This window comes from Oryctolagus cuniculus, chromosome 3, assembly GCF_051225735.1.
Source record: "Oryctolagus cuniculus isolate XC-2025 breed Fujian yellow rabbit chromosome 3, ASM5122573v1, whole genome shotgun sequence".
NCBI classification, from domain to species: domain Eukaryota; kingdom Metazoa; phylum Chordata; class Mammalia; order Lagomorpha; family Leporidae; genus Oryctolagus; species Oryctolagus cuniculus.
In genome coordinates, this window is record NC_142869.1 from 149,644,859 (window position 1) to 149,669,270 (window position 24,412).

Consider the following 24,412-nt stretch of genomic DNA (forward strand, 5'->3'; position numbering starts at 1 on the left):
TGGAAGAGGAGCAACTGGGACAGAATCCAGCGCCCCGACCGGGACTAGAACCTGGTGTGCCGGCACCGCAAGGCGGAGAATTAGCCTATTGAGACGTGGCACCAGCCAGCCCACTTCTTAATGTGGCCTTCAGGCCCCGTTTGCAACCCCTTTGTGAAATATTAGAACATTGAAACCAGTGAGTGAAATACAGAAGTTTATACACATAAAATGTATACGATTCCTGGGTACTATATGATTAGTGAGTCCTGAGACTTTGAGGAACTGAAATGTCATTGAAGGCAATGTGCATTATGTTCAAGTTTCTGATGGGTTACTCAATGCAAATACATATCTTGCCATCATTCAAGGGTTAAAATGGAATTAATTCAGAGTGTCATTCCGATAAGAATTGCTTTAAAAGAAACACATGTTCTGAGATTAATTGATAGTGAGTTGTATTTCTTAAGAGCCAAATTAGAAATGATCACTTAAACGATTGATCTGGTTATGTAATTTGGCATCCACATTCAATAATTTCCATCAGGGCTAGCTTAAAGCAGAAGTGGAGAATTTATTTTCTTCCCTGAACCACCACCACCACTACCACCACCTTTTTGCTAGCTGTTATATTCAAGTAGATACTTATTTAATAAAACAAGAGTTTAGGAGTAATATAGAATTAAATTGAAAAGCCTGCTTGATAGAATTTCTTATGAAACAAATGATTATTATGCTCCAGCGGAAAAACCACCAACTAAAACAAGGCAGTGGTATGATATGCAAAACTGGTTTACAGTATTTCCATGTATTAGAATTTATTTCCTCAATCAGTACATCAAAGAGGCATCACTAAATGCCCTCAGTATGAGAGACACTTTGCTAGACAGGCACTAGGTACCATGGGGAATTCAAATATGTTCCTATCTTCAGGGAGTTGACAATCTGGCTAGATAAAAATTCAAGATGAGAACCATTCTTCTAAGCCATTTTAAACAAAACTCGTAGTTTAAGGTAAGAAAAAAATCTTTTTGACAGTTATGGTTTTTAAAAAGTGTTCTATGGAATAGATTGGATTTCTTTCTTTTGCATTTAATGAATCAGTTGTCACTTAGAGATTGAGCAGAAAAAGGTTTTCTTTCCACTTTGTTTTTCTTTTTCTTCCTTTCTTTTCTTTTTTTCTTTTCTTCTTTCTTCCTTCCTGAGGCTTTGTTTGTGGTTCTTTAAATTGTTTGGCATTGAATTCCAGAATCTAAGTGGGACATTGAAGTTTCTGAAGCGGTAGAAATAATTAGAGCGAAAATAGGGGAGTTCATCAGAAACAGGAGTTACCCAGATTGAAAAGAGGACAAAAAGGTGCAATAGTATTTAATTTCTTACATTAAATTAAAAAATCATCATGCCAAAGTTTGTAGGCATTTATTTTTCTTCATTACTAAGGCTAAAGCACAGTAAAAGGTGTTCTGTTTAAATATGAGAAAACTCAGAATACTTATAAGCTGAATCATCACATCAGTAGAGATTTTTAAGACTATAGGTTATGAAAAATATTTATAGTTATTATTTTAATTTCTGTCTGCAATTTGTGAATAACCTTATTTTTTTTTAAATTACTTATTTGAAAGGCTGAGTTACAGGGAGAAAGTAAGAGACAGAGAGAGAGAGAGAAAGCGAGAGAGAAAGAATGAATCATCCATCCACTGGTTCATTCCCTAAATTGCCACAATGACTGGAGCTGGGTAGGTCCAAAGCTAGGATCCAGGAGCTTCCTTCATGTCTCCAGCGTAACCAGTAGCTGGAGCACAAGGACTTGGGCTATCTTCCACTGCTTTCCAGGCACATTAGCAAGGTACTGGATCTGAAGTGGAGCAGCCATGAAACAAACTGGCTTCCACATGGCATGCCAGCATCACAAGTGGTGGCTTTACCACTAGGCCACAATGAAAGCCCTGAGTAGCCTTATTTTTAGAAATTATCAAAGCAATGTGTGCTTACAAAAATCAGGCAACAGAAAAAAAATGTATGGAAAGGCTGGCGCCACGGCTCACTAAGCTAATCCTCCGCCTTGCAGCGCCGGCACACCGGGTTCTAGTCCCAGTCGGGGCGCCGGATTCTGTCCAGGTTGCCCCTCTTCCAGGCCAGCTCTCTGCTGTGGCCAGGGAGTGCAGTGGAGGATGGCCCAAGTGCTTGGGCCCTGCACCCCATGGGAGACCAGGAGAAGCACCTGGCTCCTGGCTTTGGATAAGTGCGGTGCACCGGCCACAGCACGCCAACCGCGGTGGCCATTGGAGGGTGAACCAACGGCAAAAGGAAGACCTTTCTCTCTGTCTCTCTCTCTCACTGTCCACTCTGCCTGTCAAAAAATAAAATAAAATAAATAAATAAAATAAAAAATAAAAAAAGTATGGAGAATCGAAATTCACTTGAATTCCAATATTTCAGTGATTCTGTTAACATGTTTCTATTGAATTACCTGCATTTATGTGTACATTCATGTGGTATCATCTTAGCAGTCTAGAAATTAATGCAATTTTCTTTTAATTTTATTTATTTATTTATTGACAGGCAGAGTTAGAGAGAGAGAGAGAGAGACAGAGAGACAGAGAGAAAGGTCTTCCTTCCATTGGTTCACCCCCTAAATGGCCGCTATGGCCGGTGCTGCACCTATCCGAAGCCAGGAGCCAGGTGCTTCCTCCTGGTCTCCCGTGCGGGTGCAGGGCCCAAGCACTTGGGCCATCCTCCACTGCGTTCCCGGGCCACAGCAGAGAGCTGGACTGGAAAAGGAGCAACCAGGACAGAATCCGGCGCCCCAACCGAGACTAGAACCCGGGGTGCCGGCGCCACAGGCGGAGGATTAGCCAAGTGAGCCCCGGCACCGGCCATTTATGCAATTTTTATATTTTACAACTATTAAATATGAGATTCATTTGTAGGGCACAGTTTAGATCTGGACCATGGAAAAGAATGAACATTCTGAAGTTGACCTTGCAGTGTTCTGTTTATAGTTTGTAATAAAGTAGGAAGCTGGACTTCGTGGTATTCGAGGAGAAGCACTGGGTTCAAGGTGTGATCCCACCACTTGTCAACTCTATGGCATTTATGAGAGCAGTTGCATAGCCTTATTTTTTTTCTTTCAACCAAGATTTAACTTGGTCTCACACTGAAAATTTATGTTTTGAATGCTTCATTTTTTTAAGCAGGACTACTTATTTTTTTTATTTTGTTTCAGAATAGTTTCACATTTATAAAGCAAAAATTGTGAGGTAGTATTACAAATACTTCCCATATTTTTAGCAAAATAATATGCCTTTTCAGCAAATTATATTTTTAAAAACCTCTTTTATGGCAGAAGTTTTAACTTTGATAATGACTTAGTTTTTCCCATAATAGAAAAAAATAAGATGAAACAAGATTAGTCTAAAAATTGAAAGTTTATATCTCATTATTCAGGTGAAAATATTCTGATACTCAGATATTCATTACTTGTGAATATAGTTTTAATTCCATTATATTTGTCATGCCTTATGACATCCCAGCTTATCTGTTTAGTTTATTCTATGTGATCAATTATATATGTAAGGTTTTTAATTAAGAAAAATAAAATAAGGAATTTTTAGAAATATAATTAAGGAGAGGTCAGAACTACGAAATTGCTTTTCTCAGAATCACTATCGCTTAGCTTTATTGAATAAATTATATAGTAATGTAGATCATTTTTATAATCCTAGATTAAGTAATCTTGAATATCGGTAAGAAATTACAATATATTTATCTAAATAGAAAAGTTATTTTCACAAGCAGTTTTGAATTACTGCTTTCCTACTACATTTGAAACCAAGTTGAATTGTTTTAAATAACTAATTGTTTTAATTTTAAAAAATTCTCAATGAAAGATCCTTGATCTTGTTTATTGAGCATAATGGCTCTTATGAGTTATTGGAAAGCATATAATGCTGAGGGCAGAATACATGAGTCTTAAGAGTATTGAGAACTTGGGCAAGCCAATTCATTTTCTTTAGGCTCCGTTTTCTCTCATATGGTGAGATTTGCTTAATAATGTACCTGAATATGAGTTAGAAATGAAAGCTTTAATTAATTTATTAGTATTTTATTCTTTTAATATCATGTGTATTCTTGTGAAATAAAAATCTGAATGAAATACTGAACTAAAAATTCAGCTGTTGAATGTTTCCCTCCTCAGAGGTCAACAGCACGTGAGTAACCAGATCAGCTCCGTTTGTTACTGTAGTTCATTACCGTGCATGCTCTCATTCACTTTTCAGGAAATAAATAACATCTTTAGAAATCTCTAACTTCATTTCCTATTCATAATAAAAGATTAAAGGGAGACAGTTTTGTTGACAGATTACATGGATATCTTATATTCTATCAGCTAGAATCTAGCTGAATGATGTTAAATAGATGAACTAGAATATACAACAATAATAAACTGACTTCCTTTTTTTATGGCTGTGAGTATGTCTTTGAATACACACAAAAAATAAGCTGGATCTTTTAAAAGATGAAAGTAAATTCCTGCTTATTAAATTTTGAAATATGTTTGCTAAAACACAAATGGAATCCAGTTTTGAAAAGAAAATATTCAATAGATGCCACAGTTATTGATGATAAAAACACATTTTTGTATGAACGGCAGAATTTTGCTCTGTTTTCCATTAGTGCGTTTACTATTGATTTTCTGATTATATTCTTTACTGAAAATTTCTAGGTACATTTATTTTTTAAATCTTTTTTCCATGTAAATAAAATGCATGTTATTTAAAGAAGAAAAGTACAGAACTAGAAATCAGAGTTATCATGAGTTAATAATAGAGGATGCTAAAAATAGAAGAGGTAGCATTATTTAGTAATATACTTTTTTCTAATTGATATTACTCAAATAAATGTTGTATATGGCTTCAACAAAGCTTTTACTAATTTTTTTAAGTTACAAAACATTGAAGAAATAAAATATCTTCAAAACATTAGATGCATGCAATACCGTTTGGACCATCCACATACCCAGATTGGTGTAATGTGATTTGTCCTGCAGCTGCTTCAAATTAAGAACAGGTGTGGAAGACAGATTATGCAAATACTCATATTAATGTAATTGTCAAATTGGTGTGTTTACCATTGTGCTTTTACAGAGTAGACTACTCCTATTTTAAATGTAAATTAGCTTCATCCTTGAGAACAGCTATTGGGTAATGAAACTTGGTCCTTGCTTAGAAATGAGTAATTTTAATAGTGACATTATTTTAAAATTTGCTATTTTCTTTCCTAGTATGCTCTTTCCTATACTTGAAAAGACAGTTGTATACTATCTTGGCATGTAGAGAGTCGTGATGGTTTTCTGAAAGTTTGAGTTGATGCTGGCATTGAACTGCTCTTCATTGATTGTGACATGCAGTGATTACGATGGGAGCTTTTGATCTCTTATCATTGCTCACTCAGAACTCAGCTTAGCTTTCCATCATTATAAACCCTCAAGAAATACATTTTTTGAGAAATTGTATTACATTTTTAATAATTTTCTTAATTTAAGGTATACAAATTTCATGTATTTCATATATACAGATTTAGGAACATAGTGTATCTCCCACCCTACACTCCCTCCTGCCCACACTCCCACCCCTCCTCCTCCTTTCTCTCTTATTCCCTCTTTTAATTTTTTATAATGATCTATTTTTAAAAAAAGAGTAATAATTTTATCTCATGGAATCTAGTTTTTGTGTTTTTTTATTTTACCTTTTGTAAGCCTCTTAACCTTATTTTAAGTGCCTTAACCTTCTATCACTGATAGTTTACAGCCTCTTAATTGCTGTTCAGAATATGTCAAAAATTTTGCATTTGTGAAATGCGATCAGAATAAGGAGGATGACATGGGGATAAGTGTGAATACTACTTGTCCTCGGATGTCTTCCTTAAATGGAATCCAGGTCTACTAACTTGTTGGTATATAGCATGGTTCTCAGAGCAAAGGATGAATGCAGAAGGTGTGTGGAGGTTTCCATCACCGTTGCCATGAGAAAATTCTGTTGCAAAGACACTGACTCCTTTATTCCCTTGTTTCCTGTAACTCATCATCCCCACCAACTAGAAGTACTATTGAATTAACAATAGGACTTGGTAATAAAGTTAGATATTTGCCCAGCAGTATGTAGAATAAACTTTTCATGGGAAAGCAGTGAGACACTGCTTGGCATCATAAGAATTTTTATGTCAAATGGCAAGAGATTTTCTATTGGAGAGAATGCTACCTTTTAAATAATTGGTCCTCTCTCTCCATCTCACATCAAAGTCAAGAGGGGTAAGAGGTTGATAAGGAACCAAATCATAATCAGAAATTCCAACATATAAACTCCTCTATATATATGCAACTTGCAGTCTTTATTCCTCATAAAAGAGTTTATCATTTGTCATTATTGGCAAGAAAAGGAGCTGCCACTGAGACCAACAGCAGATGAAAAGTAGCTAATCCAAGGGCTGCTGCTGCTTCTCCTGCAGGGATCAGAGGAGAAGCTTGCCACATCCTCTGGTCCTGTCATACATTCCTAGGGGTGACCATGATCTGGCTTGCTCCCCCCTAAGGAGTAAAGCATACAGTAAAGAGATGCTGGTGCTTTCTGAATTGAGAAAAATTAATCGTATGATACAGAGTTTTGTTTTGATACATAATAAATATAGCAGTGGAACTTCATGCTTCGCTTATTGAATCAATTCCTAATCCAAAAATGCATTCCCATGAAAAAGATCACTGAAAGGCAGCTATTGTACAGACCTTGTCCATTTCTCTAATTCCATGGACATCCAGGGTGAGTGCATCTGAAACTACAGCACTCTTTATAAGGAGAGTGATAAATATCTCATTTCATACTTAGCATTCACTATTTTGATATTCCTGATTGAGGTAGTGACCAGTGCACTTCAGAAATAATTTGGATTAGAGTTTCTTCTAGCTTGATGCTTCAAAGTATATCTGTATAAGACTATCAGCTAATGTAGATTTCTACTAAGAAAAATATTAACTTTATAAATATTTTCAGTGATTTTTGAAAGAAAAAAAAAATCCTTAATCAAGTTGAATGCTACACAGTGCATCCAGTATGTCACCATACTGTTTTATTCTGTATATTGTTATCCTCAATGACATTATTTTGTAGTAATTTTTTTCAACTTCTGAAATTGATATGTTAAATGAAATTTTTACATTAAACAAGAAAAGACTTTTTGATTTAAAAACATTAAATGCCTATCTTAAATTTCTGAGCTTACACCATAAGTCCACACATTCTTGGACAATGAGTCAAGGTGAAAAATCTAAGGTTGATTTTGTGCTCAGTGTCTTAATTTGAAATACTCAGAATATAGACTTACTCAAAGATTAGAAGCTGGTTTAATACGTTATGCCAGCCATCCTGAAAGCCATTTCAATAGATTCTGCACCCTGGCATTTGTTTTAGAAATAATTGCATGCAAATGTAGTTTAACATCTGTACTATGTCTCTTAATCCTAACCAGGCTTTTTCCATTAGATGTAGTCTGAAAATCACATTAAGAAAAATATATCATCTGTGAAATTATATGCTGAATGCCCCAAATAGCAAAGAAAGGGGCAATATCCAGTTAAATTTAATGCAAAGAATTCCTATTTTTCTAAACTCCAAATTCTAACATGTTCATTTCACTTCTTTTTAGTGCTGCCTTATAAAATTAAACTGAGATCATCTGGTTTCCAAACTTTTTATTTAGTTTGCTACAAAACTTTTTGGAAAATAAAAATGTACTATGTTAAACTATTTTTATTTTTTACATTTTGATTGGTAGCACAAAGTTTTATATTTTTGATCTCTGATGGCAATGCAATTCAGATAAGTTAAAATTTGTTAACTTTTCTATTTCCAATAGCAAAAGTTTCCAATATGTGCTCTGACTTCAAACTACCATATCTCCTAGTGCATTGTGGACTTTGGAAAAGAATACTAAGGAATAAAACACATGAGGAGCTCTAGGAAAGCAACTGGCTAAAAGGAAGAGGAGAAAGAGAAGTTTATGGAAAGGAAGTGATTTGTTGTCATCCTAAAGGTTTAAAGGAATATCATTTCCCATTCTGCACTGGCCAACGTTACTACCTCAGGATCACACAATAGTACTTTAAATAATCAGGAATATTTTATGTATGTGACCTGCATTTCTCCTTCAAGAGAAAAGGCGGGGTGTGTACACATAAGGAGCCATTCTCCACCGTGCTTCACAGAGGATTCTTGCGGATCTGGCTTCTTTCTCTGTCACCCTGCCATGCTCCCTGCCCTGGAACTCCTCCCTGGCCTTGCTGGACTGTGGTTCTCAGAAAGCATCAGGGGATCATACACCTCCAGGCCGTCTTGTACTTCTCCCTTTGATCTTTTTTTAAAAAAGATTTATTTACTTATTAGGAAGTCAGAGAGAGGGAAAGAAAAGGAGAGAAAGGGAGAAAGAGAGAAAGAGGGAGAGAGTGAAGGAGAGAGAGAAAATCTTCCATCCTCTGGTTCATACCCCAAAAGGCCACAATGGCCAGGGTTGAGCCAGGCAGAAGCCAGGAGCAGAGACTTCATTGAGCTCTCCCAATGGGTGGCAGGGGTCCAAGCACTTGGGCCATTTTCTGTGGCTTTTCCCAGACTGTTAGCAGGAAACTGGATTAGAAGTGGTACAGTGGGGACACGAACAGGTGCCCATATGGGCTTTACCCACTATGCCACAACACTTGACCTCCTCCCTAGATCTAATGCTACCCAGTCTTTCTTTGTGTGCCAATGTCCATTTCTTATCCTTTAGTCCAAAAGCCTTTTATCATCTCGGTCTGCCATCTATAATTATACCTCCTCTGTGCTCCTCTAGCTTCCTGTGCACACATTTGTCTTCATACTTCCTGCAATACCCATAACCAGATGTTTGTCTTTCCAGTTAGTCTGTATATACCTCCTTGATTAGGTATGCCAGTCCTTTACCCAGTGAGTAATGTTTTATAATATTCCACAGAAGGGTCTTGCTCTGTGGCTCAGTGGGTTAAAGCCACAGCCTGAAGCTCCGGCATCCCACATGGGTGCTGCTTCAAGTCCGGCTGTTCCACTCTAGATCCAGCTCCCTGCTAATGTACATGGGAAAGCAGCAGAGACTGGCCCAGATCCTTGGGCCCCTGCACCCATGTGGGAGACCTGGAAGAAGTTCCTGGCTCCTGGCTTCAGCCTGGTCCAGCCTTGGTCATTGCATCCATCTAGGGAATGAACCAGCAGATGGAAGGTGTCTCTCTCTCTCTCTCTCTCTCTCTCTCTCTCTCTCTAACTCTGCCTCAAATAAATAAATAAATCTTAGAAAAAAAAAGAAAATAAATAGTCCACAAAAATGAGGTACCAATATATATACATAAAAATCTTTTTTTCATCCTTTAGATTAATATTATATAGTTAAAACTTTTGTCTTCTACTCTCTGGATATTAGATATTCATGAAAAATTCAGATTTGCTTTTTCTTTCCAAATAAGCTTAAAGTAGTTTCTTGAACACAACAAAGATGTGTGCAACCAGTAAGCAAAAATATAACAGTTTGCCAGTACCCTGCAGGAATGTCTCATACAGAAATGTCTCTTGACTGCTGCCTTCACTCCTTTCAAAATATAATAACTACATCACTTGGAGAAGCACTATACACATCCTTTGTTTTTTCAGTGACATTAGACACACAAAAGGCACTTGATTAACATCCCTGGAGAGTCAAGTTGTCTGTGTACTCATTGAGCAGGTGTAGGTTTAATCCTCCTCACAGACAGCAGCCAGGTCACCTGCCCCATCCTTGATTTCAGCCTCACCTGTGGAGACAGCCTGGCTCTCTGGGTGAGAGGTGTCCATATCCTTTCTATTCTTGGCTTCTCTGCTGAGATTTCTAACAAGGGTGCCAATTAGTGCCAGTTATGATGGCAGCTTTCTGAAGTGAATAAGAAGGGGATTGACTAAAAACAGGGTGAAAAATATGACTTTGACACTGTTATATTCTGCAATCTTTGTTAATTCATTGGTAATTTTTCAGTCTTAAAAATCTTATTTTAAAATTAATTTAAAATCTTACTTGAATAATGTCAGTTGTTTTAAATGATTAATATGAAATCCACATACCTATGATATCTGCAGGACATAGGGACTACCACTAAATTTTCTTTGTTAATGTTTACCTAGTCTTTCTTATAAATTTAGGATTCATTGGACAAGAAAAATGGAATGAGTGTATAACCTTAAATTTTGGCAATATAAAAATGCCAGAGCTTTCAAGTCTGCTCCCAGGGTCCCTAGTTCTTCCTTCTCTCAGTCAGGTAGGCTTCAGATCCTTTGAAGTTATCCTCTTCTCAAATTGTCGTTTTCTCATTCCATTGCTACTGATGCCATTGGTAACTGGGGAAGCTTTGTGCTTCTTGGGCTGCCAGTCATTCCAGTGTAAACTTACCACTGCATGCCCTCTGCTTGTCACTCTTTACCTGAGGACATAAGAAAAGTTTGCAGATCTGATGAGCAGAAGTCTTCACAGTTCTGAAGTTCCCAGCCTTATCTCTTCCCAGTTCTCCCCTTCTCCACAGTACTCCTGCCAAACCACAATGATCATATCTCTTAGGCACAATCCTGAATGCTTTGGATCCTCCCTTTCTTTCTTGTCTCAGTTTGTTGTTGTTTTCCAAATAATAAAGCCTTACTCACTCTTTGCCAGTCAGCTTGAAAATGTCATCATTCAATATGCTCACCCTTTTTCCACCACGTACCAGAAATGTCATAAAAATACACTACCAAACCAACAAACAAAACAGTTGCAGTGAGAGAAAGGCCAATTCACCATTTATTATTGTTATTGTTTAAAAGTTGATTTGCTTTACCACACGAAATATCCATATTTCTTGACTAGCTGAATATTTGTCCTTTAATTTTTGTACTTTTAAAGTCCAGATATCTATGCTGTTCTGATATCATTTTTACCACAACTATGACTTTAAAGCTTTAAACATGTTAAAGGAAACTTTGAACACCCGTTTAGCCAACCTCAAGAAATAAATTATAATTTAATATATTTCAATTTGTTAGGAAAGATCAGTGTATAATACTTTCTTTTCTATGAAAAAAATACATTCAACAAATATGCAGAAAATGTTGTATTTTTTAAGAGTTTGTTTGAAAGGCAGAGTTTGAGAGAGAGAGAGAGAGAGAGAGAGAGAGAGATCTTGCATATGCTTGTTCACTCACCAAATTGCAGCAACAGCAGGAGCTGGACCAGTCTGAAGCCAAGAGTCAGAAGACTCTTCCAGGTCTCCCATGCCAGTGCAGGGGCCTGAGCACCTGAGCTATCCTCTGCTGCCTTCCCCAGGCACATTAGCAGGGAGCTGGATTGGAAGTGGAGCAGCCAGGACTTGAACTGGCGCCCACATGGGATGCTGGCGTCACAGGCGGCAGCTTTACTCGCTACACCACAATGCTTGCCCCCAAAAACTGCTGTCTTTTTAACAAATCACTTCACTTTGTCACTGAACGCAAACACATATATGAAACTACTTGCTTTCCTGTAGCAACTTCTAAAGAGAAAAATGTATTTCTTCATTCATGTAGGAAAGGTGTTGACTTGTATTATAAAGTCTACTGATAGATTGAAAGCTATTTGAATACAGGTACAATGTCTTGAGAATTTTTGCATTCTTTATAGTGTGTAATAGTGTTTTATGAATAGTAGGACTTTCATAATTTTTTTTTACTTGAAAAAATACTGAAAACTCTTCTGAAGTGATAATTCTTGCTAGTAAATATTAAATCGAGAGGTAATAATTAATAAGTTTATGACAGCCAGCCCTGTCCCACATACTTTACAATGTAATGTATTTAATAATCTTTTGTGGTGTTACTTATTACCCTTTTCTGAAGGGGGAGGCCAAGAGAAGCTAAGTATCTTGGTCAAGGTCACATCACCACTAAGTGTTGATCAATATCTGAACCCGGCAGGCTGTCTCCAAAGCCAGTATTCTTATTTTCAGCACTAAATGACTTACTCTTTATTATTTTAACAGAAAAATCACAATGATCCATATTTAACTAAAGAGTAGATTCCTTCTGAAGTTAATGTTGAAGTTCATTCCAGTACATTGTCCTGGCCTTTTCACTGTTAAAAGGTTCTTTGGTGCTTATTTGAACCAGATGCAAACACTTAAAACATCCATTCACATTGTGTTTCCCTATGATTTGCTGAAATATGTCAGGTTGCCTCCAGGAGACCCATTTCTAAGTGACTGTCTGATTTCATTCGAATTGCTGTTCCGTTACAGACCTGCAGCTTCATGGGTCTATTAAAGCATGGTCGGGCAGAGTTCTGTTAGCATCTCTTTGCCAACATTCTGTCTCTGTATGTCGTGGAATCCTTTAGCACAGCCGTGAGAAGAGATTGGGTGGGTTTTTCAAAGCACAATTTCTTTTACCAAGCCTGTCGGTAAGATACGATGACAGGCTAATGGTAGTGCAAAGTTTATTCTCACATACTTTTAATTCCAAGAATTATTAATTGGGAGTTACTTAAAAGCCCTTGCCTTTCAAGTTATTTGGTTTTCTTCTAAGTTGTGTTTCTTCAGTGAACTTAAGATTAGATTGACCTTCACTTTTCAGAAATGTTGCTTTTTAACTCTTTATTTCTATTGCTTGCTCAATGCTTGTGATTGTTTAACTGTTGTATTTTATAATTTGTTATGCAAAATAACAGGGGCAGAAAAACATCACTATGAGCCCACAACATTGGGCAATTTTTGATCCCTTGTCCCTATGTGTAAATTAATGGTAGTATCATTTTAATGTGTATTATGTCTCCCTGTGGTAGTAGCAATGATTTGGTGTGAGTGCTTTGGTTAATCAAAGTTTCAGGTTAATAAATGTGTCATGGATTTTAGAGATTCAGAAAATAGTGAAAATACACTTTTTTAACCAATCAAAACATGGTATTTTTTTGATGATGCAGAAGATTGTTCAGAGTCTCATATAAATTTATCTCCATGTTTATCAGTTAAGGTCATATTTGGGAAACATTTATGGAAACCATTAAAGGTGTGTATCTGAGTCATTTGAGCTAAGAGAAAGAACATTCTCTCACAGTGAGACTCAGGTTACCTCAGTCCCAAAGCTCCAAAACCGTACAGGAGTTTCTCTGAAAATCTTTTAATAAAACTCTTCTTACACAAGTGTTTTGGCAACTGTATCCCTTACTCCATGGTATCTTTTTATATTTTTTATCATTGTACCTGTGCACAGTTGTCTTGAAATTTTCTGTGCCCTGAGTGGGATGGCACAGATGGCAATTCTTCAGCCTGCTTGCTGATGGTGGAGACACAGAATATCACTCTTCATTTAATATTGGGTGCTCCTGCAAGACTTAGATGATTTTGTTTATTTATAGAGCTTAATTTTTAGTATTAAATAGAAATAGTGTCATGACAAATTTGGAGTTCTGTGACACTCACTTGTTTTTGGTTTTGTGGATGAGTGTCTATCTGAGGCTTTTATTTTGTTATTGTGGTTCATTGTTATGGTATGGAGTAGCATTTCATTTTTTAAGGATGCTTATGACCTTGTTAAATGGCTGTCCAAAGATGGTGTGGCTTGTTTTGATTTTAACCAAAGTTACAGCTGCCTAGCTGTAAAGCAGTCAGTTTCTCTTATTATGACTAGTTCTTCAACTTGTACTGTTTTAAATTGCCTGCAATTAGCATATTTCAACCTTATTTTTAGGTTTAAATTGCAGTGTGAGAGTGTACTCTCCTCTTAGCTAATTAGTGCTATCAAGGAACAGTAGGTTACCTCATTAGTACCATGTGCATTTAATTAAAGAAGAGAAAATTGGAGTTAACCTCATAGTTAATATTTTCACAGAGTGCTACAATGCCAACACCTTCAATTGGAGTCACACCCCTGTGTATCTAATTATGCACTGGTGCCAAATAAGGTTAGCAAGGGTACTACAAGGCTGTTGACAAAATAATTTAGATGAAAATGTGTTTGTGGGATTCTGGCAGTCAAATATAACTTGAACATCCCCTCCTCCCCATCTCCACCCCGCCCCGGCCAGTCTTCATCTGCCAGCATCAAGTGACATCCTTCTTCATAAGACACAGAAAGAAGGGGATATTTTGGAAGCCATTTTTCCTCTTTGAATTCATATTCCTTATGTCTTGAAGAAAATGGCATAGAGTCATGTAAAGCATCTACAATCCATTTCTTAAACACAGCCCCTGAACTTCAGAGATGTATTTGAAAAGAATTATTTATAAGATGTAATATTTACATGCATCAAACCACTACAAATACTCCCTGACACCCTTACCACGTCCCTCCTTGCTTTTCTTCTTGCCTGGTATAGCTATAATTTCCCTTGTGTATCTTGTGAATGGGGATCATCCTTTCATATCATACGTGAAGTCTAAGGATGTGTTGTCACATGGTCTATTCAAATGCAGTGTAATCCTTTTGCCCTTCAGACAAAATCTTTGAAATGTCTAATGCTACTTAGGTAAAAAATGACATTCCATGTCATTTATCAATAAATAATCACTTTGCTTTTATAGATAAAAATGCAAACCATACGTTTGGGTATATAGAGTAGTTTCCAATGCAAATGGGGAGATTCAACAGGTTTTAACAGAGATGATGGAGCTTATCCCCATAGTCTGAGATATATTTTAATGGTAATAAATGTGGCATAGTAATACATAGAAAAGGCACTTTATTTAAAGAGACTGTGTTTGTTCTCACATTACATTCATAGGGTCTGTGTTCATTGGTATGGTTACAATTGCTACACTTAGAGGTTAGCCTTTTCAAAAATAAACAGAGGTAACTAGGTTCTAAAGACAAACAGCATTTATATGCTCTAAAATTTAAATTTATATTATTTTTGAATATGAGGCATAATTTCAGTTTAGAATTAGAAGGTGAAGTTCCCTGGACAGAATCATATATAATCTGTGAACTTTTTTTATTATTGGTTAATTCATCATGATTCACCTAGTCACCGTCTCACCTGCCATATTATTCCTGTTTTTAAATTTTGTATTAGTTTTAGCTATGGTATAAGGATGGAGTAGTCTTATCTATGTTGACATACCCATAATCCTCCAAAATAATTTTAAGAAGTGATAATGTACCTTATTAGCATAAACCTTACACTTGGAAAAAAAGCCAACTCCTGATTCTCTTTGTTCAATCCAGGAATTGCTTCCAGAAACAAAATTATGTGTCTGTGGCCACTCTTCTGGTGATGGGCATCCTCACAACACATTTGCAGTAAGTTACATGGGCAATTAGAAATTCAGCTACTGAGCACAAGGCCATGGACCCAATTCTACTAAGTAGATTATCTTTGATTTTCTACAGCCAATTCCTTCCATGGGTGCAGATAATCAAGAGATAACTAATGTTAAGATACAGATGTAATTAGTTGGTTTTCTGTTATTCCTAGTGTTCTCACTTCAGTTATGTTTCTTGAAATATACAGTTCACAGTTTCTGAGTTGATGGCAATAAATTTTATCTTAATTATATAAAGGCTGAAGCACCACTACACTTTTCTTTAACTTTTAGGAATAATTTAATGCAAAAATGCTGATGCACAGAAAATAAATGGATAGAGATTATGGATTGAACCAATATATGATTTAGAGGAAAATTACTGTCCCATGTTCTACAAGTTGCCATATATATATGCTAAGGCCTATTTTCCCCACACATATTCAGCCAGTGGAGTGTAACTTGTCTCTTTGGACTATAATATTCAATGAAAATTGCTTTTTTGTCCCAATTTACATACCAATTAGACTTGGAAATGAATAATAATCCTGAAGGGTCCATTCAAGAATTTTTTAAATAGAGCAACTTAATGTTTTAATGTTTCTATTTAGCATGGAAGCTACTTGCGTTCTTAAGAAATCTCTAAATATGAAAAGTCACATATTTTCATAGTTTTTTTATTTTTTGGTTGTTTCCTTAAGAATTGATGTACTGATTTAGTCTCAGCGTGTTGAAGTAGTACTAAATTCACTCACCCAAAATTTATTTTTACTACCATTTTCATATTTCTGAACTATAATTAATAAAATGCAACACAATTAGATTCTTAGAAACAAATAATCAGTGTCTTTCTGAATGAAGAAAGATCTAATTCGTAACATAGTTTAAAAAATAATTTTGTATTTAAAATTGTGTCAACATGAAGCATCATTATTTATAGAAGATATGGAACTTTTTTTAAATGCTAGAGGCAATACAAAAGTAAACTGGGAAATGGAAACAACAGCTTAACACTATTCTGTAGAAACAGTGAATGTATGATACTGAGAATAAATTTCATATGTGCACGTTTCCTGATAATTTTGAATTATCTGATTTGAAGTTTTACTCCTTTTAGTCCTCAAATATTTAAGTCATCTGAGTTTTCTTTGTAATAATATTTGAAAAATGTAGCAAAAAATGTAAGAATTGTGGTTAGTTTTGCTGAACGATGGTATTACATTTATGTGAAAAGCTAAAATCACGTTAATATGTTAATGTCTGAGCATTCTCTATGTAATTTAAAGGAAGATAGATTCAATGTAACTTCAAACATGATTGTATATTTTAATAAGACCAATCCAAAAATATTTTAAAAATAAGGCATAGAAATGAAACAGTATTCCTAACTGGTAACACTTTTTCTAAAAGAATCCCAATGGAAAAAATTATTTTCACTAGCCTGAAGAATAAACTAGCTTAACAACCAATAGTGTTGGTTCGTTATCTCAAACTAATTCTAGCATAAAAAAAAAAAAAAATAGCCTGTTCTGCTGACAAGAAATTCATGGCATCAGGTATTTACATGTCACTGACATTTTTAGAATGAAATGAGACATGGAGAAATTAACCCAGCAGAAGCTCTGTAATTCCTCAGTGGCAAGGCCATATTTGTAGCTCAAGTTTGTGATCACCAGCGTGCAGGTCTTTCCAGAGGCATGCCACACGGTCACGGTTGCCCTGAGTGCTGTGCTGATAAGAGTCTGAGTTTGCTCCCAGCATCCAGACTGCATCTGGTCTCTAGAGAAAGAGTACTAGGATGGGTCTGTGAGGTCAGCTGTGGCTGATGCAAGAGGAGGAGCACGGTAGTGCATGGACCAGGCACTGACCATCTGTGTAGTGTGCCAAGCTTATTATCTCAAATTTGTTGCAAAGTAACCATACGAGTGGTGCTTCTTGGCTTCACAACACAAAAGAAACATTTTTAAATGTTAGTAAGTAGTTGATTTTTTTTATTAATTACATTAGATTAAAATTTTTGCAAGGTGAAATGGCTACTTAATATGATTTAAAATCAAGACACAAACCAAGGCAAATAGTATTGTTCATCATTGACAATATTTGTGCGATAGAGATGGCTGTCTTCTAACATTCACCAAATTTTAAAAGCACAGTATGCCCAATAGAACTCTACTAAACCAGAGCACCAAAAGATTACTGGTAGGCTAAATGGAAGAAAACGATGTAGCAAGAATAGATAGCAATAGCAAAAGCCACCCACATGCCTTTATTTTCTGTGTAACTGACATTTATAACAACTTGTGAATCACTATATTAATTCTCAAATAGTTCTTCCTAAGAAACCCTACACAATGCCTATCCATAGATTAGTTTAATATCACCCATATTTCCATGATTGAGCAACCTTCACAAATACTAGGCCAGTATTCTCAGATACGTGCTCGAATTAGCATATTAGTTTTTACTCTCTCCTTCCCACATCCACTTCATTTAAAAAAAATCTTTCAGGTTTATTCACAAGCTTGAAATAGAGTGTTGCCAACTCCCAGGATGGAGGAGTGGAGATGGGTGGGATGGCAGGGGGAAGTCACTTCCAATTGCCAGGTGTAGGTTAAAGCTCAAATTGCCTTAACAAAATGAATAATGTTACAGATATAACATTAAATATGTCTTGAAAGCTCTCTGTTATACCATCCTCTCTCATGTAGTAATTTTATCAAGTTCCTAACAAAACATTCAATAAAAATATATTTCACAGGGATATTAACTTATGTTCGGCTTTATTGGTAACCATCAGACATTGGCTATCCTGTAAGTACTGTGCCTCTCTGATATCACATTTTTGAACAAGTGATATTCTTATATACAAAACAAATTATATTTATCATATCTTCACCAATTCACTGTAATACAGGACTGAACTACACCCATTGATATCACATGTACCTGAAAATTATTGTGTTAAATTCTATCTACCATGGTGTTTGAAAGAAATATTTGGTCTGTATAGGTTGTATATTTAGTGTTCTAAGAGTAACAATACAATATCCTTACAATAACTTTGAATTTCATAAAAAAGAGTACATTTTTGCCTTATGAGAAAAGAGTATTAAGCGATTCATTGTGAGAGATTAGTTTTTAATGCTTTTCACATTCATTTTTAAAAATGGAGTCAATTTTATCTGTAATCTGGAAATATATCAGTTATTTTACTTTACTTTTAAATGTTAATACAAAGATAGATGCCTTATTTTCTTTTTCTTTTTTCCCCACTACATCAAACAACTTTCAAATGGTGAACTCCATAAAGATCCTAAATTTCACAGTCTTTGGCTTCTCTAAAAAAAGATAGGACCCCAATTTCACTACTTCTTAACTAGACCTTGTTGATACCTCATCTGCCTGAATGCCCTCATTAACACCTACTTGAAGACAGTTTTACTGTCAGCCTTGTCTACAGGTTTTTACACATAAATAACTACTGTCCTACATAGGTTTCTGCCTGTTAGCTGGAACTGCTAAGGCAATTATGCTGAATGGTTAGGGCCATTGCTTTTTGGATCTTATTTTTAAAACCTTTAGCATTGGGCCAAATGATTCTTTTCATGAACAAAATATGTTGGACCTGTAAACTAAATATAGGATTTAGCTGGCATTGGTCCAACTGGTTTATATCCCATTCAGACTACATTACATTGACCACATTTGATCTTTCTCCCTGCGGGTTTTACTCTGTTCTGATTGCCTTCTGAATGTTTCATTTTGATGGGGATTATGGATTGGAAGAAAAGAGGAAAGGTGGATAATGATGATGTTTGAGGACCTCTTTTTTTTCTGTTTTGATTTTGTCTCTCTCTTTAGGATTACATAAATCCTACTCAGCACCCAAATAGTCCCTGCCACAGGTTCCAGAGTCAGACTGTGGGATTAAATATTCTGGATTAAATATTGGAGAAATTATTAGACCTTTCTTAGTATCATGTTCCCAACCAGTAATATTAGAACAAAAATTGCACTTACCTCATAGGGTAGTAGTAGAAATTAAATTTGATAACTTTAAAGAGTACTTAGTATGTTGCCGAACACATTGTAGGTGTACAATAGGTATTGTTTTGTATCTGTAGTGCCATCAATATTCCTGTGTTTGTACTAAAGAGGCAATTCTCCTTGAAGTAAATTTAACACTAAAAGTAGCATTGGGCATGGTACCTTAGGTCATGCTAAGACAGAATTCAGCATTCTGCACAGTGAGGAAATCCTTCCCCCCTCCCCAAAGATTTACCTATTTATTTGAAAGAGTTACAGAGAGAGGAGGAGAGACAGAGATCTTCCATCTGCTGGTTCACTCCCCAGAAGAATATAATGGCCAGAGCTGAGCCAGGCAGAAGCCAGGAGCCAGGAGCTTCTTCCACATCTCCCACATGAGAGACAGGGGCCCGAACACTTGAGCCATCTTCTGCTGCATATCCTAGGCCATTAGCAAGGAGCTGGATCAAAAGTGAAGCAGCTGGGAAAGGCACCTGCTCCCATATGGGATGCCGGCATTCCAGGCTGCGGCTTAACCCACTATGCCAAGCCCCAGAAATCCTTTATATTCATCAATTTCAGGTGAATGATGACTTATTTACTCACAAAAATCAATGTTATTGCAGTGTATGTATGTTTGAGAAATTTTTATTTACTATTATGATGATTTTGATACTATGGTACTTCAATAAAATTAAATCAGTTAAGATAATATTTCAAACACATTACAACTGATTTTGTTAATGCCATAAAAATAGTGACTATGGTTGGGTCTACTGTTAAGAACTTTCCAGGCCGGCGCTGCGGCTCAATAGGCTAATCCTGGCGCCGGCACCCCGGGTTCTAGTCCCGGTTGGGGCTCCGGATTCTGTCCCAGTTGCTTCTCTTCCAGGCCAGCTCTTTGCTGTGGCCTGGGAGTGCAGTGGAGGATGGCCCAAGTCCTTGGGCCCTGCACCCACATGGGAGACCAGGAGAAGCACCTGGCTCATGGCTTCAGATCAGCACAGTGTGCCAGCTGCAGCGGCCATTGGGGGATGAACCAACGGAAAAAGGAAGACCTCTCTCTGTCTCTCTCACTGTCCACTCTGCCTGTCAAAAAAATTTTTAAAAAAAGGAAAAAAAAAAAAAAACAACTTTCCAGATGCTTCATCTGAAACAGAACAACAGTTTCTGTTTTTAAAGCCTTGGCTGACATTTGTGTGCAACTTCGTAGTTAATCCTTTTCTTTCCTAGTGTAATTCCGTATATTAATAATAATACTTACACGCCTCACTCAGGTGGGATAGAGCTCCCAGAGCTCCGTTCCTTCTAGAGACCTATTCTCTGTGATTGCCTCTCACCTTCTATTTTATTGCAGTATTAGAGATTGCCACAAATGCTCTGATGTCAGTTCCAAGCAGGACCAGTGGCAGAGCTTTTACAATGGAGGCTCTGCTTTGAAATTTATAATGAATAATTTACTCCCCTTGATGATTCACCAAAGGATTAGTATGGCAGAAATCAGGGACTAATGAAAGGATTATTTATTTAGTTATCTGGTTTTGTTGTTGTTAATATACTTTTTTCAAATAAATTGATACACTCACTGGAATATGTATGTGGCAATAATGCGAATTTATGGTGCCTATTAGGATAGACTGTAATTTTCCTTCCATGTTTTAAAGTTATTTGTAATGAGCTATTAGTGACAATCTACAAATATTAAAAAAAAACTCCATTAACTTCTAAGAGTTCACTCTTCAGTGCTTAAATATGTGTAAACGTCACTTAACAAAATGTGTTTTCTGTATTTATTATTTTTATTTCTGTTCTTTGTCTCTTTCTATATCACCTTATTTCAATGTAGCCATAAATGAAAGGCACAGAAAACAAATCATCTTAGTGTACAAACCTTAACAACTTGGGCAGCCACACTCACAAACAGGAATGGATATGCATACACATATCTAAATGGTCAATTGTGTAAAAGAAAGTTCATGGGTTTTTATTGATTTCTATTTGCAATTCATTTTTCTTTCTCATGTTAAACTTTAGGATTTTAATTTATAATTTTCTTTAAGCAAGTCAGTTTTTTTGGGCACATGGTTAACAAATTATGGAATCAAATGTTTAGTACTGGCATAGTTCATGAAGCAGCATATTTATTTCAGTAATATTTCTAGATTTTTCCTATAATTTCAATACATAGCATTGTCATGTCAAGCCCATGGCCTCCCTGACACGAAAACTGAAACCGCATGCCATTCTTTAACTCATTATTCACTGGAGTTCAGAAAGTTTCCTGTTACTAGCACACTTTTAGGCTATATTCACGTAGTGCATCATCAACTCAGATGAAATTGTACATGCTTACATTCAATTATTCATGCTCCTATCATAATGATAGCAAATTTTGTTTGAATAGATATACACTATTTTTTAAATAAAGAACAATATTTTATACCAAGTTAAGGATTTCTAGATGATACTTCGTTCCTCTTTAGTACGGAGGAACGGTTTGAAATGGTTCTGATTGCTGTGTTACTGAGCTCTTTCCCAAAAATTTTGATTTCCATACTGCTAGTCTTCCTTCTGCATTCTTTCAAGAGAGATACTGAAAGTTACTTTGCAACACTGTCATGAATGATATACTGTTTAAATCCAGAATGCTACGTAGGGTATCATACAGATGGACAGAATTAAAAAAAAAAAAAATTTTAAGAATCACACTATAATAATCTCAATTTTGATTCAGAACTTTATCTGAAAGATATTTATTATGATTTAAAACAGACAGTCAGAATGTGAGAAAGATAACTCCATCTATAGAGATTACAGTGAAGGGGAGGCATCCATCAACTCAGACACAAGTTTTCATTAAGTACAATTCATAAGTTTGCTTATGGTTGTGCAAAGATGATGCCATTGAAATCTGATAAACAGGCTTAGTGGTTTTGTAATTTAATATTTCAACAGTATCATATACACACATTTGCTTAATAGGTATTTGTCTGATGCATAGATAAATAACAAAAATAAAATAAGTAAATAAGTATAAATTTAAAGTATACCATTGTTTTATCTTTGTTTCTTCCAAAACCATTTTTAATCTATAAGTTATGTATCTCATGCTCTCTTATATTGAGGCTGGAATTATAATTTTTATATATATCCTGTCTCAGGAATGCTAAACTCAGGAATGCTATACTCAGGAAATGTTGTCTCTTTATACATTTCCTGAGTATTCATTGCTATAATGAAATGGTTGTGCTTTGTTACTACTCTGTGTATGTTTACATAACATTTATTTTCACCCTGTATGGACTTGTAGAATAATAGAGCTAAAAGGGGCCTCATGGTTCATGTAATTCCACTTTTTTATTTTACCTTGAGATAAGAATGCTAAGGAATGAAGTGACTTCCTTAATATCTCTCCATTATTCCTTAAATGCAAGGAGGAGTTATTGACAATCTAATAGTTCTTTATACATGATTCATGTGTATTAATTTTGTCTTGCTGTGTACTTTAATTTTAATTCTATTTTCCATCAAATAAGAAAATCATTCAGGGTTTCCAAATGTTGCTAGTCACGTTTGCTTATGAAAAGATGCTGAAAAGCAAATAGGGCCAGCACTGTGGCTCACTAGGCTAATCTTCCACCTGCTGCGCCAGCACCCAGGTTCTAGCCCAGGTCAGGGTGCTGGATTCTGTCCCGGTCACTCCTCTTCCAGTCCAGCTCTCTGCTGTGGCCCGGGAGTGCAGTGGAGGATGGCCCAGGTCCTTGGACCCTGCACCAACATGGGAACCAGGAGGAAGTACCTGGCTCCTGGCTTCAGATCGGTGCACTTGTGGGGTGAACCAACGGAAAAAGGAAGACCTTTCTCTCTGTCTCTCTCTCGCTGTCTAACTCTGCCTGTCAAAAAAAAAAAAAATAGATTTCATGATTTCTTTTGAAATTACCATTTGTGTTGTTTGACTACTAGTGGTTTCTGAGGATGCTTTAAGATCTCAGTCAGATCTATGATGAGATTATTTATAAGCTGAAGTCGTAGAAAAGAAAAATTCAAGGATCTTTAATGATTTTTTCAGAAATGTTTTAAAGTGAATTGACTGTTGTTTTGTTGCTTACATTCTCTTATTAGGACTTCAGTTTATAAAAAAAATACTTTTTTAAAATATATAGACCATTCCACATTTAATTCCTAATATGCAAATGAATAGCCCTAACAATTACCAAAGCTTTTACAGTAAGGTCATCAATCCTTTACAGTAATTTTCCTTTTTCAGAGACTACAGATTCAAGAAAGAATGCTTGCTCTATGTAGAGGACCAAACCTAAAGGTTTCCCTTACTTTTATAGTTGCCTGAAAACTTTAAAGACAAAATTTTAACTCTGATATTAAAATATTAAACATTGAATATGTATCAGCAATGCTTGAATTGATCATATAATGACTAAGTCTGTACCATACAACTGTTAGCCTGTAAAATATATTCAATAGCACCTTTGGGGCTGACATTGAGGCACAGTGGGTAAAGCTGCTGTCTACAACACCCGACATCCCAAATGGGTGCCAGTTCATGTCCTGACTGCTCCATTGATGATCCAGCTCCCTACTAATGGCCTGCAAAAAGCAACAGAAGATGGCCCAAATGGAGCTCCTGGCTCCCAGCTTTCGCCTGGCCCAGCACTGGCTGTTGTGGCCATCTGGGGCGTTAACCAGCAGATGGAGGAACTCTCTGTCTCTCCCTCTCTCTAACTATAACTCTTTGAAATAAATCTTTAAGCATACAAACACACACACATATTCATAGCACTTATAAATGGACTACTTAAAGCTACAGAGATGAGAACAGAGATTAGAATTCGACTGAGAAATTCTGTTTTTCAATAAGCCTTACAAAATATCTAGAATGATCAATTCTACCATTTTTTTTAAACAGGCAGAGTTAGTGCGAGAGAGAGAGAGAGAGAGAGAGAGGTCTTCCTTCCGTTGGTTCACTCCCCAAATGGCTGCTATGGCTGGTGCGCTGTGGCCGGTGCACCGTGCCAGTCCGAAGCCAGGAGCCAGGTGTTTCCTCCTGGTCTCCCATGCGGG

The 24,412-nt window shown here is 36.2% G+C and overlaps 1 protein-coding gene across 42 annotated transcripts in view; it reads left to right on the forward strand.

Annotated features, from left to right (window-relative positions):
* FOXP2 (forkhead box P2) overlaps positions 1-24,412 on the forward strand; it is a 651,851-nt gene that overhangs the window by 503,520 nt on the left and 123,919 nt on the right. For 26 of the 42 annotated variants that reach the window (XR_016230716.1, XR_016230714.1, XR_016230715.1 and 23 more), the window contains one exon: positions 15,231-15,305. Coding sequence is in view for 18 of the 26 variants with exons in the window: in XM_051848004.3 (XP_051703964.2) it covers positions 15,231-15,305 (75 nt within the window). In the remaining 8 variants the exon portion in view is untranslated. 42 annotated transcript variants of the gene reach the window in all.